Source organism: Strigops habroptila, chromosome 5, assembly GCF_004027225.2.
Source record: "Strigops habroptila isolate Jane chromosome 5, bStrHab1.2.pri, whole genome shotgun sequence".
Classification (NCBI taxonomy): domain Eukaryota; kingdom Metazoa; phylum Chordata; class Aves; order Psittaciformes; family Psittacidae; genus Strigops; species Strigops habroptila.
In genome coordinates this window covers 30,949,719-30,966,458 of record NC_044281.2, presented here as the reverse complement: position 1 = coordinate 30,966,458, position 16,740 = coordinate 30,949,719, and the positions used below count along the sequence as shown (strand labels likewise).

General features: G+C 45.4%; 2 protein-coding genes across 3 annotated transcripts in view; one reads left to right on the top strand and one right to left on the bottom strand.

Annotated features, from left to right (window-relative positions):
* Positions 1-4,926: 4,926 nt before the first annotated feature.
* Positions 4,927-8,842, top strand: LRIT2 (leucine rich repeat, Ig-like and transmembrane domains 2). The gene is made up of 3 exons (XM_030488069.1): positions 4,927-5,036; positions 5,424-6,205; positions 8,031-8,842. The coding sequence occupies exons 1-3, from the start codon at positions 4,927-4,929 to the stop codon at positions 8,840-8,842; spliced, it is 1,704 nt and encodes a 567-aa protein (XP_030343929.1).
* Positions 8,843-10,975: 2,133 nt separating this feature from the next.
* Positions 10,976-16,740, bottom strand: part of CDHR1 (cadherin related family member 1) — a 45,015-nt gene continuing 39,250 nt past the window's right edge. For both annotated transcript variants that reach the window (XM_030488577.1, XM_030488578.1), the window contains one exon: positions 10,976-13,700. In XM_030488577.1, coding sequence (XP_030344437.1) covers positions 13,149-13,700 — 552 coding nt within the window. In that variant the 3' untranslated portion in view covers positions 10,976-13,148. The remainder of the gene's footprint in view (positions 13,701-16,740) is intronic.

The following is a 16,740-nucleotide window of genomic DNA, read 5'->3' as shown; positions in this document are numbered from 1 at the left end:
CCTATGGCTATTCTCACTGTCTCATAGGTGAGGCATCACAGTATAGCATCTCAAAGGCTGCTGCTCCAAAACAAGCCTCACTGCTGCACTGGTGATTCATACAAGATAGGCGACAGATAGAAACTTGCATAAGCTCTGTGTCTTCTGGTGTCGGTCAGGAGAGAAACTCTATACTTGCTAAACTGTGAGTGAAATTTCAAAACATTAAGTAAACTGATTTTCTGCTGAATGTGACTTCAAGGCTTTGGGTCAGATTTTCAGTGATATGAGGCATGTAAAGATAAATACCTCACTGGAATTTTTACTGTTGTTTTACCCGAAAGGATGTTAGGCACCTATTTTCATCAGGGTTAGCTCAGGCAAGCTTCCCTCTCTGGTCATGAGCCATGTGAATGACCTGCCCCAGAGTTCAGGCAAGGAGAATATTCATCCCTGGAAACACTTTCCTGCTTGGTTAAAGTCAGTCGTTGGACAGATGTGTGCTGTAAGAACTGAAATGAACATCTGAATATCTTTTGGAATTACTGCATTAGTAGCATTTTAAATGTTGGGGGTTTTGTTGGTTTGTTTGTTTGTTTGTTTGTTTTTACACTTTGTTCTGTTGGGTTTTCTTTTTCCTTGCAAAATGTTCCTCTGTTAATGATCTCTTTGTGTCAAGTTTTGATGAATTTGTTGCTTTTTGGGGTCTATTTCAAGTATTTTGGCACTGTCAAGCAAATCTCTTCAAGTACAGTGTTCCCTACCTTTATGTTCACCCATTTTAAAATATAAATATAAAAGAAGATGAGTGTTGGACCACTTCAGTAATACTTAGCACTTTGTAGCAGCACGAACCACTCCGTGATTGGCACTTCATGTTATATATAACAAAGAAAGACAAGCTTCTCCTTCCACAGTATCTTTTCATACTTATTTTAGACTTCAGAGTAGTGAAAAAGTGCAAAATTAAGGGTAAGGTTTTAAAACTAAGGTAATTGTGTTTTAAAGTTTGATCCAAATAGCTCTGAACTGTACTGAAAAATTGCTGTGATTTTTTTTTTCCTTATTAAAAAGATCTGGAGAAAAGCAGCTATTAAAATGAGGGAACTGAGCAGAATATAAATGAGATAATGTGCCCAAAGTGATTAAAGGGGAGTACTGCAAGTAGGCAAAGTATAAGAAGAAATGTAAAAAACCATGTTGAGGTTTTGAAATATGTTTTTTAAAACATGCTAAAAATTTTCCAGATTATGTGGTGGCTAGATCCAGACGAAGGCTAATATTTGCTCTGAATTATAAAGAAGTCACTTCAAATATTTTTAATTCCACATATGTATAAAAATTCCACAAATGCAAAATAATGTTCAGGCTGACAAACATCTTAAGTATACAATATGATTTAAGCATGCTGGAAGGCTATAATTGCGTTAGTGTGGTCACTTTCACATTTACTTCAGTTTGCCCAGAAAGACTAGACTGAAAGGTCTTTAAATGATTTAAAAAATGAAAGACACAAAAATGTGCATAAATATATACACAAATTCATGAGAAGAAAACCCCAAACAACAAAAACACCCAAATGTGTAAAGAATGACAGTAAAACATTATAAAATATATCTTAAAAGAAACAATTTTTTAAAAGATGAATGGATGTTCAATGACTTTGAGCACACAAGAGGCGATCTTTCAACATTTCCTTTGGCAATCAGTGCAGTCTCTTAAACTCCACTTCCCATAGGTTAGCAGCAATGTCTCTATGGAGGTTTATTTTGACAGCTTGGGTTTTAGACAGCTTGTTCTGCATTTTGGCTTTGGCCAGTATGCCACATGACATTAAAGAGCAGCTGAACTGAGTGGACATCTGCTGTCACAAAAGTCACCATCAAATTTACAGGCAGGCATAAACTGGGCTGAATTAAAAAGACAACAAAATCACACTCCACTAGGGAACATAAACATATTGGAAGTGGCTAACTGTGTCTGGGAGATTTTTTTACTTCTTCAGCTTTTTTTTCTTTCCTTTCCTTCCCCTTTCTCCCTCTCAGAGTGAGTAGCCTCTCTACCCACTAATTCATCTGATTTTGATAAGTAATTCACCATTAGTTTCTCAGGTTATTACTGAATCTTCTAAGTACGCTTGGGGTTTGGGACTATCTAGAGAAATGGCCTCTCAAGCAGCAAATAAGTATCATCAGCCTGAAAACAGCTGGAGGATTGGCCCACGGTACTGGCTGACACCACTCTTTTTGAAAGGCCATTTTCCATTCTTGAGGAGGACAGGTGGGACTGGGAGGAGAGTTCATGTGGGAGAAAGAAAACAACTGCAATCCTTTTGTTTTCCCTGTTAATCAACAATTTAAATTAATGTATTTCTAACAAAGAAGCCTGGTTAAAATTTTACTTGCTGCATCCCAGGAGATTAGGCATTATAGATCTGTACTGTTCCCATAGATGTACATGGGGGAATGCGGAACCAACCAATAGTTTTTACTCCATATATAAACCTGTTAATAAAGGAAAGGGTTTTCTTTGTGGATTTTTAGCTGCCATATACTTTAAGACCCTCCCCGCAGGCCTTGGAGGAAGGATGTGAAGGTGACAAAGGAGGCACCTTTCCTGCAAGCAAAGGAGATTTTTGCAAGGTTGGGCCTTAAAAGTGGTGACTCCCTCCTGGTGGCCTGCCTGATGCTGGAGACAACCAAGTTGTCCCAACCCAGAGTCCTCACTGGTGGCACTTGTGCCGCTCACAAAGTGGGTAGTTTTCTATCACATTTCCCTCATGAACCCCATGCAGTGATGAGTATCTCCATTACCTCACGAATACCTGGCCAGCATGACTGAATAAGCCAATGATCCAGTCATTTATCCCATCGTGAGAAGGCAGACTATCATCTCTAACACTGAACACCATCAGGACACTGTTTTTCTTGTGTCTCTGTTGAAAGCTTTTCTCTCTCAGACCCTGTAAACCACACATGGGCAAATGCCAGTTTTGCTCCTGACTCCTAGCTATTTTCTAACAACTTTGTCATACGTAGTTTACTATGTTATTACCAGTCATTCATAATAAACCATAAAATTATAAAATTATTATTATTAATTAATAATATTGTTGCTTTATTAGGGAATATTTCTATGGCAGATCACAGAAGAGGACCAAAGGCACTGGTGAGTGTGGTGTTTGTCTCCCCAGAAGCTCATGCCCATGCAGGGTGGGCATGGGGTCCCTGAGGGCCTCTGCTTCAGTGGCTGTTGGATGGATGACTGGAAAGGACACATCCTCCCATCGCAACTGCCAGTGTCGCTCCCGCAGCACTCCCAGTTTAAGCCAGCCAGCTCCACTGACGGGTGCCTGCTTTGCTGCTTAAGCGGCACTGAAAGTGCATAAAGAGTGTTTGTCTCAGCTCATGGGGTCTGTATTGGTGCCACTTATGCTGCAACATCAAGAGCTTCACCAAGAAATGTCCCTCAGCAGCCACCACAGTCAGGTGGGGGATTTATAGTTGCTTCCTCTGCTCTGCTAGACCAGCAGCTTTTCTCCTTCACTCATGGCTTACTGACACGTTAAAATGTGGGGCAGCTGTTGAAATATCAAGTACTGCACCATGAACAAGCAAGGAACACTTCAGTTTAAAAAGAAAATTTAAAATCCCATATGCTTGTGGTTAGATGCTGGGCACAGTGTGCATCAGCAGCCCAACAGGCCTGCTCCTCATGGCCTGCTGCTTGCACATGGGAGGCAATTGGGAAGCACTGCAACAGTTCCCAGCTGTTTCCCCACCAGTTCATTTTGCAGATTTGCCTTGAAATCAAAGCACCTGTCAATTTAAAAGCTGTAGAACCAATCTTTGTCTTCGGTAGGCTTTGTTATTGCACACCCCCCAACAGCCATATATAGGTATAAGCTGTCACACTATAAATATTTTTCTATCCTGGTCCCATAGGTTAGAGGTTAAGTAGGTTCAGACTAATCTTGATTTGTGACCCAGCTTCACACATACTGGGCAGCGAGGTTAAGCCCTTTCCTGGCAGCACGCTGCCTTTTGCAGGCTGTAATGAAGCCCATACACACTAGATGGCCCCAAGAGAACACAGCGCTGCTCGGAAATTATGACCAAACCCTTCTATTTTGGATTAAAAGAAGATAAACTCGGTTACTCCAAGTCCCTTCTCGTAGAATTATTTAGACTGAGTTTTTCAAGCTGACCAAAAGGCAATCAGCACGTCTTACAGAGAAACCAGAGAATAGCACTGAAATTTTATATTTATATAATAGAGATTAACTTCCAAGACATTTTCTCAGAGAAGTCCACAGAGTGGCAAAAGCTATATTGCTGTTTTCATTACCAACGTGTAAGAATGGAGATAGTTTGGGAGGGAAGTTGTTTTGGAGGAAAAATAGTGTCATACTTATGTTTCCATGACAGAGCAACTAAGTTTGGGGAGTAGTTTTTACACTCACCATGTGTAAAAGTACACAAAGTTATGACGCTTTTGGGTCCGTAACAGGGTTTGTGGCCTGATGGAGTGTGAAATATGGCACTATGCACTGGCAAATCACAGCTGCAAACTGGCCTTTACTGTGTTTTTTTTTCTTGCCTTAACAAATGCCAATAAAATACTGGAGCTCGAGTCAGACCCCTTGGGGGAAAGGTAAAAAGGTAACTAGACCTGGTTAACTACTTGTGAGGGCTTGGGAACAGAAGTGGTTTTGTTTCCATATTCATATTACCCACAAAATGAAGGATAAATGCCAGGGGTGGTCCTGAGGTTGATTTTTAGCACTTCGACATAGGCTATGAAGCATACTACATGTCTTCTTTAGGGATGGGTCCCCAGCAGGATTTATTTCTGCGTCAAGAAAGATTACAGCTAATAGGATTTGCTTCTTGGAGGCTGTTGGCATGTTTGGTGCAAACCCTGCACAGTGCTTTCGTAAAGGAGAATATGGACCCTATTTGTCATATTTTTCTTCTTCTTCTGGCCTTCCACAAGACAAACCCGTCTGTTTCATCTTGTATCACAGGATGCTCTTGTTCTCAAGACAGCTTTGGAAGGTAAGACTAGTTACCCTAGTCGTAGCAGCAGAGAAGCAGCTTGGAGAGTCCCAGTGTATATTTGCTGATGATGTGAGCACCAAAACCAAACTGGTGGCCTCATGGTGTGCCTCCTCTAATACTTGAATAGTACTAGGCTGAGCACAGAATGAGATTCCTTTTATTTCCCTGAGATATGTAGCTGCATATGTAGCAATTTTTATGACTTAATTGTATTCTTGTGGGAAAAGGGATGTAAGACCCAAGGAAGTAAGGATGTATGGCTTATGCATGCTTTGTATCCAATGCCTTTTAATTATTCAAGTGCTTGTAGACCCATAAAGGGAACTGGTTTGTTAGCCATGAACATGGTGTACGACCTGGAGAATTTTCTGGTTTCCTCCTTAGGAGTTTGCTCTGCATGTCTGCACTGCTGAGGCAGATCCCTGCAAACATCCCTCAGGACATCCGGAAAATTAGAATAGAAAATTCTCACCTAACAGAATTACCTCGCGGTTCTTTTGAGAATGTTAGTGCCTTGGAGTATCTCTGGCTCAATTTTAACAACATCACAGTGATGCACATTAAGAGCCTCAAATATCTGCCAGTTCTGAAGGAGCTGCGCTTGCAAGGGAACAAATTAAGTTCAGTGCCATGGACAGCATTTCAAGACACCCCAGCTCTGAAAATCCTGGATCTGAAGCATAACCGGCTGGATGTCCTTCCAGAACATGCACTCCGCTATCTGCCTGACCTGACCTATTTAGATCTATCCTCAAATCAGCTTACCGTCATATCCAGGGATGTCTTCTACAGCTGGCCGGTCTACCAGAGAAGCCAGAGGGCAGAGGGGCATAGAGAAGCTCTTTCCAATGCTGTCCTGGCTCTTCATGACAACCCCTGGATTTGTGACTGCCGCCTGCGAGGATTTGTCCAGTTTATCAAGTCAGTTGGCCCACCTATTATTCTGATGAATTCCTATTTAACTTGCTCAAGCCCAAAATTCAGGGCAGGGAAGTTTTTTTATGAAGTGGAGCTCAACAGCTGCATGAAGCCCCTGACCTCAGCCCTTGACACAAACCTGACAGTCTCAGTGGGGCTGAACGTCACCCTGACCTGCTTTGTGCAAGCCAGCCCTTCCCCAGCTGTCTGGTGGACCTATTCACTCAAACTTTTAAGGGCATTTAATGGTAAGCAAAGCTTTTTCTTGTTTATTTATTTTATTTAATTAAAAAATTATGTTCTGCTATTCTACTTGCATAGGTCTTCAGGCCATCACAGTGGCCACACCAGCTCTCCAACCCTTCAGAGCATTGCAGTTATTGTAGTGGCAATAATCCAAATAATCTTAATCATCCTACATGTGTAAGCACGCCTGACCAGCACAAGAACAGCTGCTTCACGCAGGATATCAATCAAAGATGAAAGGAGCAGAGCCTCATTTTTACACAATTATTTTATGTAAATCAGCCTGGAGAAGAGAAGGCTGCGTGGATACCTCACAGCAGCCTTCCAGTGTCTGAAGGGGGCCTATAAGGATGATGGAGAGGGACTTTTCATCAGGGACTGTAGTGATAGGACAAGGGGTAATGGTTCAAACTTGAACAGGGGAAGTTCAGGTCAGATATAAGGAAGAAGTTCTTTACTGTGAGGGTGGCGAGGCACTGGAACAAGCTGCTCAAGGAGGCTATGAATGCCCCATCCCCAGCAGTGCTCAAGGGCCTCGAGCATCCTGGCCTATTGGAAGGTGTCCCTGCCCATGGCAGGGGGGTTGGAACTAGATGATCTTAAGGTCCTTTCCAACTCTATTCTATGATTCTATGTATGGATTTTTAGTAGTAGCTCTTTCATCACCACACCTGATATTAAGAACTATCAATAATACATCAGTCACACATATACAATAAATCTGTAGTTATCTAGACATGAAGCTCATTTATGCTGTATATGTATGTATATAGCATATGTATATATATATTTCTATGTACATGTGTGTGTTTGTAGGAGCGCACGCACACACATGCACACTTGCATGTTTCTACACTACTCCTGTGTTTTCTTAAGAAATACCCACACAAACCACAAAACCATGCAGACTTGTTGCCTGTCTGTATCCATTCATGTTCTATAACCAAAACAGAGGTTGCCATTCTCCATAAGCTTTGCTTATTTATATTTTTTACTGAGGGCCTTGAAATATGAGGCCTTTTCCTCTTCCTCCCTATCCAGCTTGGGTCTTACAAGTCCTCCCTCACATTTATTTTTACTAAGAGCCTTCAGTGGGGCAAGTTGCTATTTTCATCAGATAAGCTAATAATGCATGTGGGTTCTTAATAAGCCAGCTAGCTAAATAAGATAGCATTAGCCCTTAATCCTGGGCTGATATTTCCATTAATTGCAGCATTGTAGGAGCACTTGTGCATCTTTCTGCAAGCACGTGTTGAATTAATTACATACAGGCTTTTCCCAACCACAGCCATGTGCCTCTGTTTGGGTAGGCAGCGGGGTGTTTCATGCTGTTCTTAAAGCTGCATCTCACTTCCAGCCCAACACTGCCTGGCTCCACACAACTCTTTTTAGCCCAAGCCTCTTTAGACTGACATTTTTCTGCATTCAGTCCTAATGGAGGACAGAGCATTTGTCCAAAATGCAACTATGCCTGCTGCACCTCAGTGGCTCTCCCTGGCTTGCCTTGACCTGAGCACACTGATGGCAGATGGAATACAGGTGGTTTGGCCTCTGCCTACAGCAACCTCCCCAGCCACTCACGCTGGGGTAGACATACTCCCTGTCTCCCATGCTTGGGTGTCCAAGTGCATTTATTCCCTTTCAGCCTGGAAAATGCTTCGTTCTGACAAGCTCTGTGGGGTTTGGCACACTCCTGCACCCCTCTTCCTCTTTCCCTGGTGCAGGGCAGGTTCTGCCTGGCCTCCTGGCCCCCATTCCACATTAGAGTGGTCTTGGGACTACCCAAAGGGGCTTCTGCATGTTAACACAATTCCCTTTTGTCTGCAGTGTCCACGGAGCCCATCAGTGAGGACACCATGCGCTCAGAGCTGCTGATCCCAGCAGCACGGCCAGCAGATGCTGGCAACTACACCTGCACAGCTGCTAACTTCTTGGGCAACACCTCGGTGGCCATCAGTCTCCATGTGCGGTCCCCGTGGGCATCCACCACCACCCCAGCCTGGGCCCCCATTGGCCCTGCTGAGTCGGGAGCCCATGTAGAAGTGCGCATCGCCAAGCAGACAGTCTATGGCATCACGCTGGAGTGGTTTGCAGTGGCAGCAGCAGCAGCGGAGCCGGGGGAGACCTGGTACACCCTCCTGGTGGGCCGCTATGACGCGGCCCAGAAGGATGCCATCTACATTGGCCCCGGCATCAACACCTACTCGGTGACTGACCTGCTGCCTGCCACCAAGTATGAGGTTTGCGTGGCCGTGCGCAACCAGGCACCTCGCAAGGGCCAGTGTGTCATCTTTGTCACGGGCAGCGACATCAGCCAGCTGGAGCAGCGCGAGAAGCTCATCCACATTGTGGTCATCGTCTGCGCCATGGTGCTGGCTGTGCCCGCTGGCATGTACGCCTGCACTGCCGAGGCCCGCCCTGGCTGCCTGGCCCGCTGCCCCAGCATGTGCCCACGCCGCCGCCGCGGGGGCCAGGCACAGGCTGCGGGCAGCAAGGAGAGCACGCTGGACAGCCTGCCTGCTGGCAGCGAGGACGGGCTCTGCCTCCCCGAGGGTGGCCGTGGCGCCCGGCGGCCCCCTGCCCGTGAAGAGCCTGGCAAGACCCGGCCACCCCACAGGAACAGCGCCGACCTCTACTAGCCCAGCCATGCCCGCCCTGCCTGTCTGCAGCGGCACCTTTCACAGGTGACCTCAAGCCACAGCATGTGCTGGTTTGTTTGAGGGACCATGCAGAGAAGGCTCCGTGCTGCAAGGACTCAAGGCATGGTCGGGCACACCACTGGGATTGTGGCAGGCTTCGGATGCCCTGGGAATGGGGGCACCCAGAGTGTGTGGCTGTGCCCCCACAGCCTAGGTCTGCCTCTTCAACATTGTCATGGAGCAACACACAAAAACAGCATTAATGAAAAATCCCTAACCAAACCAATAGCAGTGCATGTGGCAAAATGACAAAGGTCTCCCCTTGCTTACTCGCACAGGCGTGTCTTCACTTCTTTATTTTTCCCAGCTGGAGCATGGATGGAGAGATTCATTCACAGCTCTGCCCTGTGCCAGGTGCTGCCTCATGGAAATGGCGACAGGGAGCCAGGGCAGGTCTGTGGTCATAACCAGCAACAAAAAGTAATGGGGAGAAGATTGAGTCAACATGATGGAGCTATTTAAATTCACTTGGTGAAAAGACAGCGCTGTGGCTGTGGGGTGACACGGGAGGTGACTGGCATGCTTGGCCTGGCCTGGGCTAGCAGGACAATTGGCATGGGGCAGAGATTGTGGTGGAGCCAGGGTTTGGGAGCCAGGCACCTTCCACAAATGCAAATGTGCTGCCTGCCCACCCTGCTGCTTTGAAACCAAAGCTTGACTCCTTCCTAGAGGCAAAAAACCCCAGATGTGCACGTAAAAGCAACTGGCCCCCACTCGCAGAGCAGCTCATGCTTCATTTCTTGGGGATCTGAGGATATATGACTCACTATTTTTTGGTTTTGGCCTCGTGCTTCCCAGTACAACAAAAGCGCGTGGCTGACAGACCCACAGCACTTTTAAATATGTGCTACAAACCTCCTCAAAAAGAAAAAAAATAGAGCAGGAACCTCCGCTGTAAGCAGAGATAAAGTCTAATGTGAGCTTCCCTACATGGCAGTTTGGCTTTCTAGTTGCAGTTTGGTTTGGTTTTTGCTGTGTTTTCCATATTATCTCTCCTCAGGCCCTGTGTTTCCTCTCCCAGCACCTCCTTCTGCTGTAACTTACTGCGCAACTTTTGAAGAGAGACCTGTTTTGTCAGCGCTGACTCTCAGTGTTATTCTTCAAGTGACTTCCTAGTCTTGTCAGTCTTTTGGTGTCAAAGTAATAAACACGATGGATTTTCAGAATATGCAGATGTCCTCTGCTTCATTTCTAGCCTTTTACAGTTACAAATTGCAAAAATACCTGTATGCCAAGGGGCTCCAAGGTTCGGCTGCACGGATGGAGGATGCCCAGCAGTTGCAGCACATGTCACACGGGGTTTGGAGCAATGAGAAAGGAGCAGCAGCAGCCTGCCAAGCAAGGGAGATGACCTTGTCCTGGAGAAACCCCTGGGGAGATGGTGCATACAGGGACAGGCAAGCGATGATGATGGATGAGGTCCAACATAGGGCTGTGTATGAGCGGGAATGAAAAACAAACCAGTGCCTATAAGGACTGGCCTTGTCCCACCCCAGTCAACATGGAGGAACAACATCAAACTGTGGAGACTGTAGAGAGAACTGCTGAATCACAGTGAGGGAACAGCCAAGGAAAGACAAACCAACCCATCACCACATGTAGAAAGTTCATAGCAAATCGCATACCCAGTGAGCACTGGCATCAGACAAACCTGCTGTCTCATGGGGAGCCTTCCTACCCCCAGGGCCATGATGCAGTGGGCTGCAGAGCACAACGGGCATTCGCCTAGGGACTCATCTGTGACCCTGCCTGTGCCCTGTGCCCCACAGCATCCTGCTTCTCACCTCCTTTCCTTCCAGGCTAGTGTTGCCCAAAAACCACACGGCCCCTCTTCTGACTCACGGCCCACAAAAGCAACCATTTTGTTATCCTAGAAAGCCCTCTGGTTGCCTGGACCCATGCGGTCAATAGCAACGCCTCATTGCCAACAGAAGCATACCATGCACAGAAGCACCTTTTGCAAGTGTTTTTAGTAATTTATTTATTTATAAAAAAACCCAACTTTGAAGTTGAAATACAGAGTAACTGGAGAAAAATCTCACAACATAGTAATAAAACATCTTTATTCTCTCTTAAATATAATCTCTAAGACGGTAAGACTATAATGCCTGATAAATCTCACTTAACTGAATGGTTTTTATAGGCTTTCCTCATTGGAGAACAAACACTGAATACTGGCTTCAACAAAACATTGGGAAAACAGTAGTACGGGGAATAAACCACAGACTTTTGATACCTTGGGAAATACTGCACAACCTGGTGGAGACACAACCAGCAGAACACGCACGCTTGCGCAGGGCAGCAGGAGTGTGCCCAGTGGCTGCACATCCCCTCCCTCCACCCACAGCTGGAGGACAAGGATGAGGTGACCACACACAACGCAAGAGCCTGGGCTTCACACCATGAAGCCCCAGGAGGAGGGATAAGCAAGAAAAGTGATGGAATGAGAGACATGACAGGGGAGCAGCACTGCTGGCACAGCCCCCCACCGAGATCTTGCTGCGCCTCTGGGATACAGCTCCTTGCTCGGCCCACAGGTGACATGAGCTATGGTCACCCTCTGACTTCTAGGTGGCTTGAACTGAAGTTAAAAAATACAGCATTTTCCCTGTAACTAGGTAGCCTCTTATTCAACCAGCTATCCCCTAAGCTGTTGAAGTCCTGGTGCAAAGAAAGGGAATTAGACCAGCTGATGGGGTGACAGAAGAGAAGCCCCTGAGGGCCATGTCTGCTGGAGCTGGAGAAGAGTCTCCTGAACCCCTTGAATTAACAGTGTCCTGTCCTGTAGGGTTTACTCCCCATCCTGATGTTCACAGTGCCTATCCATGACAGCACAGCTGCCCTGCGGGGCCAGGGCTCAGGCAGCGGTGCAGTGTGCTGTTCACCAGCCAGCCTGGTGCACACTGCCTTTTCCCGGAAGAATAGGAAACAGCCAGGCCCAGCTGAAAAACATCTCCTCAGAAACAAACACAAAGGGGAAACTGTGGGGTAGATCCAGTGAAAAAGCATTCTGCTTTCGGTACCTTTTTACTGTCACATAACAGGGAAAAAAGTGTCAGTTGTCCCCCACCCCCTGCATTCCCCCTCCTGACCATTGCATAATTAACTCAAAAATACTGATAGGACAAACCAGAAACCTCCTTTTGCACTCACCAGTCCCTGGAGCAAGCCAGGAGAGGTGTGGTAAAATATATTCCTCAACACCTCCTGTTAGCAGCGTACAAAACCAAATGATCTTTCCACACACTTCCCTGACTGACATATGCAACTTTCCAGCACTTGTCTATATTTTTCACTTATCATTTTTTTCTTGGTTTTCTCTTGTCTTCCCTGCTGCTTTAATCATGTCTTTCTCCTACTGGGCTTCCCCTCATTAGGGAACATTGTGTCAGAAGGAGGCAGTATTGAGCAAGTGCTGCTATTGAACTGTGCTCCAACCTTGCCCCAGTGGGTCTAAGGAAGGCTGAGGTGGCCCTTCTGTCCCCTGATTACCAGGCAAGTCCAGGGCAGAAGCAAAGCACAGCATCATGTCAATGTACTCTGGCAAAACCCAACATAATATGCAGGAAAATGATGAACTTCTCCAAGTCTGTCCGCTTACCTTTTGGGAATGAAGGTACTCAGGCCATGAGCACATCGCTCCGCCAGCTGTTGCAAAGTGTGTAGTGCCCTGAGGACAGCAGTACCAGCTATGCTGTACCTTCTCGCAGTGTGCAGGGTCACTGCTGTAGGAGACCTGCACAAGTCAGTCCTGGCACCACAGCCAGGCCAACGTCTTCAAAAGTGGGTCTGGGATTGGAAGTGATGGGTTTTGGACACCTCAGACATACCTGCCAGTCCAGGTCGGAACTGGCATCTTCCAGTGCCTTGGCTACAGAATTCCTTGATTGAAAACCTGGACTCTGGCTAGGGACCACAAAATAGGGGCAACCTGAATCCCTGTTCACTTGGGGAGACTGTGGCTGGCATGAAGGTACTCAGTACCCTGGTCAGACAGCTGCTGGGAGGGACCAACCCTGGGACAAAAGCCAAAGGAACTGCAGCCACAAGCGGACACAGACCGCAGCGTTTGCTATGGGTGGGGTGACTCTGTAGCATGTAATACTTGCAGAAGGTGAGGGGTGGCTATTGCAGCACAAAGCTGCTCTCAGTTCGCGGAATGCTGACAGACACAGCGAAAACCACAGCACATAAATGTATCCATGCACAGCCACAATCTGCAGTCACTGCGGGCTGCCAAGAGCACCTAGATGTGGGGCTCACCCATAGCTGCATTCCTCTTCTCAAACCTCATTTTGAGCTCTGACACAAGGGCATTGTGGGCACTGCCATGACCTCTCTTCTTCACCTGCTTGTTTACAAACTTGGGAGTGAGGGAGCCGGACACGGTTGGCACCTGCCACCCTGGGGCATCATCCCTGGAAGCCACGGTGGGGGGCGGCGGAGGCAAGGGGGCAGTAGGTGGTACAGCGGCAACCTGGATGTTGTTGTTGCTGTTCTCATTGTGTAGATTTTTGGCATCATCTTCAACGACAAACTTCTCTGCAGCGTTGCTGGGCCTCTTGAACTTCAGCCATTCCATCCTCACTGTCCGGGGCTGTGGGGTCTGTCTCTTTTTTATGATCCGTCTTACCGGCATGATTTTGTTGGACCGCTTGTTGCGCCAGAACATGGCAGTAGAGATCATGATAGTTATCAGCACCATTATGCCCATGACACCAGCTAGCACTCCTAAGGCTTTCATGGGGTTATCTTTAGTTTGCATCAAAAAGGCGGCCATAGGCCCTTTGTGAAGAGTCTGTAAAAGAGTACAAAGAAAACACATAACTTACTCTATGGGACAGACAGTGACCCAGACATTTCATTTGTCCAAAATATGTAACAAGCAGGGCTGACTAATGGAAGTTGTCTCTAAAAAAATGAGAGTCAAAGAGCCAGTCCAGGTTTGGAGAATTTAGATGGAGCAGGACACTGTGCAAGAATTACAGTATTATGAGATGGATGACCATAAAATGTGAAAGCTTACGGGAGTACTACTGCCAAATTTGGATGGATTCCTGCATGTCACCATAGTGTTTGTTTAAATTGCAAGAACTGGGGAAGAAAATAACTGGGTCCAGGATCTGCAGCTGTATTGTTGTACTACATTTCAGAGTTAATTTCTTAGGAATAATAGAGTTGAACCCAAATGGAAGTTTATGAGTAGAAAATGATCTTTCAACAACAGTTGCAGGTGATACAGTGATGCAGTTTATAGGACTATTACTGAGCATGGCATTGAAAAGATTATGAGAAAATCTCACTTCATAAAATTACAGTGTACAAATGAGTAGTTAGCAGGTATGTGCTCCATTCTGTTTTCAAGTACTCTTTTACAGACATAACAAAACTCTTTGAGGTAGGGGAGATGAGTAAAGAGCTTTGTTTTTAGAAATAAAAGAAATAAGCAATACCATAAGCTACATATGGCATATTAAGGACAAATGAATGGCCAGTTCACTTTGCAGCTTAGCACACTGTGCGTCTTGGAGGTCCCCGTATAATTTTGCGGATTTTGCCCTGCGGGTGGAGCCTGGATCTTTTCACACTTTTCCAGTACATGATGGTGGAGATCACCATTGTTACAGAAATGGTGGAAAGGACGCCACTCATGCAAATTCCAAATATTGTCCATGGATGCTTCTTGAGGCCTAAAATATAGGATTTTACCCTGGACTTGATCTGGAAATATCAAAAATAAGAGAAATGGTCAACCCTCACATAGTTACATTTGAAGGAGGGCAGTTTCTATTACAAGTACAGCTAGGGAACTAGGGTGAAATGTGTACAGGACAGAGGGCATATAATATAAAAGGAGCTAAGTGTTGAACTAGGCACAGGAGGAGATACAGTAGTAATGACATTGAACTGAATCCAGAAACACTAACAGAAGTTAGGAGGCACTTAGAAACACTTGGTTGATCAGGGAACAGAAGGTGGTAGCATGGCACATAGATCACCTTTATTCATGGCATGGTAGCCCACCCTGGGACTACATTTTCAAGAGAAGTTCATGTGAATACAAGCTCCTGCAATTGTATCTGGGCAGACAGTAGGGTTTTGGAAGGCCAGGAGATCCTTCAGAAATAGCACATTCATGAGCAGATTCATTTAACAAATTGCTGGTCATAAAGCTACATGCGGCTGTGGAGAGACAGTGCTACTCATCGTGCCCCAATCCTCTGGCCTTGACTCCAGGACACAATCATCACCCAAACTTTGCATTTCTAATAACAGGTTATCTGCTTTTTAGTTGGTGGTCTAAGCTCCCAGCTTTTCAGTCAATGGGGAGAAAATGACACCTCCAAAGTAGTAGTCACCACATGCTAAAATACATCTCAAAGACAGTGTGTATAAGGAGAGCCTTGTGACTAGCTTGGACTTGAACATCTGGCTTTTAGTCAGTTAAAGTGAGATCATGTGGATTTCCCTGTATCAGTCTAAACTAGGATGCTCATCTCTTCATCCTCCCCAGTCTGTGGAGGGAGATGACTAAGAGTATCCCTCAAAAATGCTTCAGAGTACCTCTTGTCAGGTATTACACAGCAACACTATTTAAATCACATCCCTAAACTTAGAGAACGTAAATTCACTAATAAATACCCCCATTGCCTTCACTTCTGTATTTTCATAACCTACCTCGAACACATTGTCCAAGCCCACTCTTCTCCTACCCTAAATATTTCCTATTGCCAAAGAGAAATGGGTGAAGAAATGCTGTTGAAATTCATGCACCATATTACCTTACACGTAGTGAGCAATTTTCATCATTTTGCTGTGCAAAGAGTTTTCCCATTATTTAAGTAACAATGGACTTGAGCTAGAAACCAAAAGCAGAGCAGCCCATGACTTTAGTGGAGGTTGAATTCACATCATCTTTGCTGTTCTGCATTACATGCATTTTTTGTACTTAAAAATCTCATCAGATGATAGAAATTCTACCCTGGCTTACTGAAGTTCATGTGGAAGTCTGATGAACTAAGTGTCAGATAAATGTTGCTAAGTATTACATGACCTAAAATGAGTCCACGTATTATGAGTGTTGTCAAGATCTATTTCGTAGCAAGGCACTGATGGCTGAATAGGATAGGACCAGCACAAGGAGAAAGATGACATATACTTAAGAAGATGCTGTATCTCAGTAATGATTATTTTACTAGATATTTGAAAACTTTAAATAGATGGGATTAGGCAGAAGTATGTGTCTGTTGCCAGTGTACAACTGTTGCAGGGGTAAGAACTGATTGAAATCATATGGGGAGCCTCAGAATTCAGCTTTGTTCAACTCCCCCTTGTCTCACCAAGTTTGGCAGCTGTTCAGAGCTTCTAGTTATGAAGAGATGATTAATACCAAAACTACACTTATTAAAAACAGCTGGTTCAGCCTGTATTCTAGTTACTGGGCCTGTACTATTCAAAGCTTTGCTTAGAATCAGCCTTGGATAACAACTCTTCTGTAAATTCTGCATAAAAACATGAAGCACTTTGTAAGTATACAGTGGAAGAATTTCTGTTTATCGTAGCTGTGACACTCGTAGGATAAATAGGAGCAATAACTTGCAAACAAAGCCTGGAATGTCATTACCTTAGCTGGCCTGCAGAGATGCTTATGTAAGTGCCAAAAAGTTCCGTCATCTTGTCTGTGTCATCACTGTGGCCCAGTCACTTAACACACAGAACAGGTCTGAGAGAAGTCTGAGCATCCTCTGAGCAAAGAAAAGTCAGGGAGAATTTGGACACCTAAGTTTAAGCAGTTTGGCCCTGAGCACTACCCTGCTCATGCAAAACACCAAGTCCTT

Coding starts and splice junctions, on each gene's coding strand:
- LRIT2 (XM_030488069.1), top strand. CDS start 4,927: ATGGACCCTATTTGTCATATTTTTCTTCTTCTTCTGGCCTTCCACAAG. Junction 5,037..5,423: donor TCTCAAGACAGCTTTGGAAG/GTAAGACTAGTT, acceptor TTTCCTCCTTAG/GAGTTTGCTCTGCATGTCTG. Junction 6,206..8,030: donor ACTTTTAAGGGCATTTAATG/GTAAGCAAAGCT, acceptor TTTTGTCTGCAG/TGTCCACGGAGCCCATCAGT.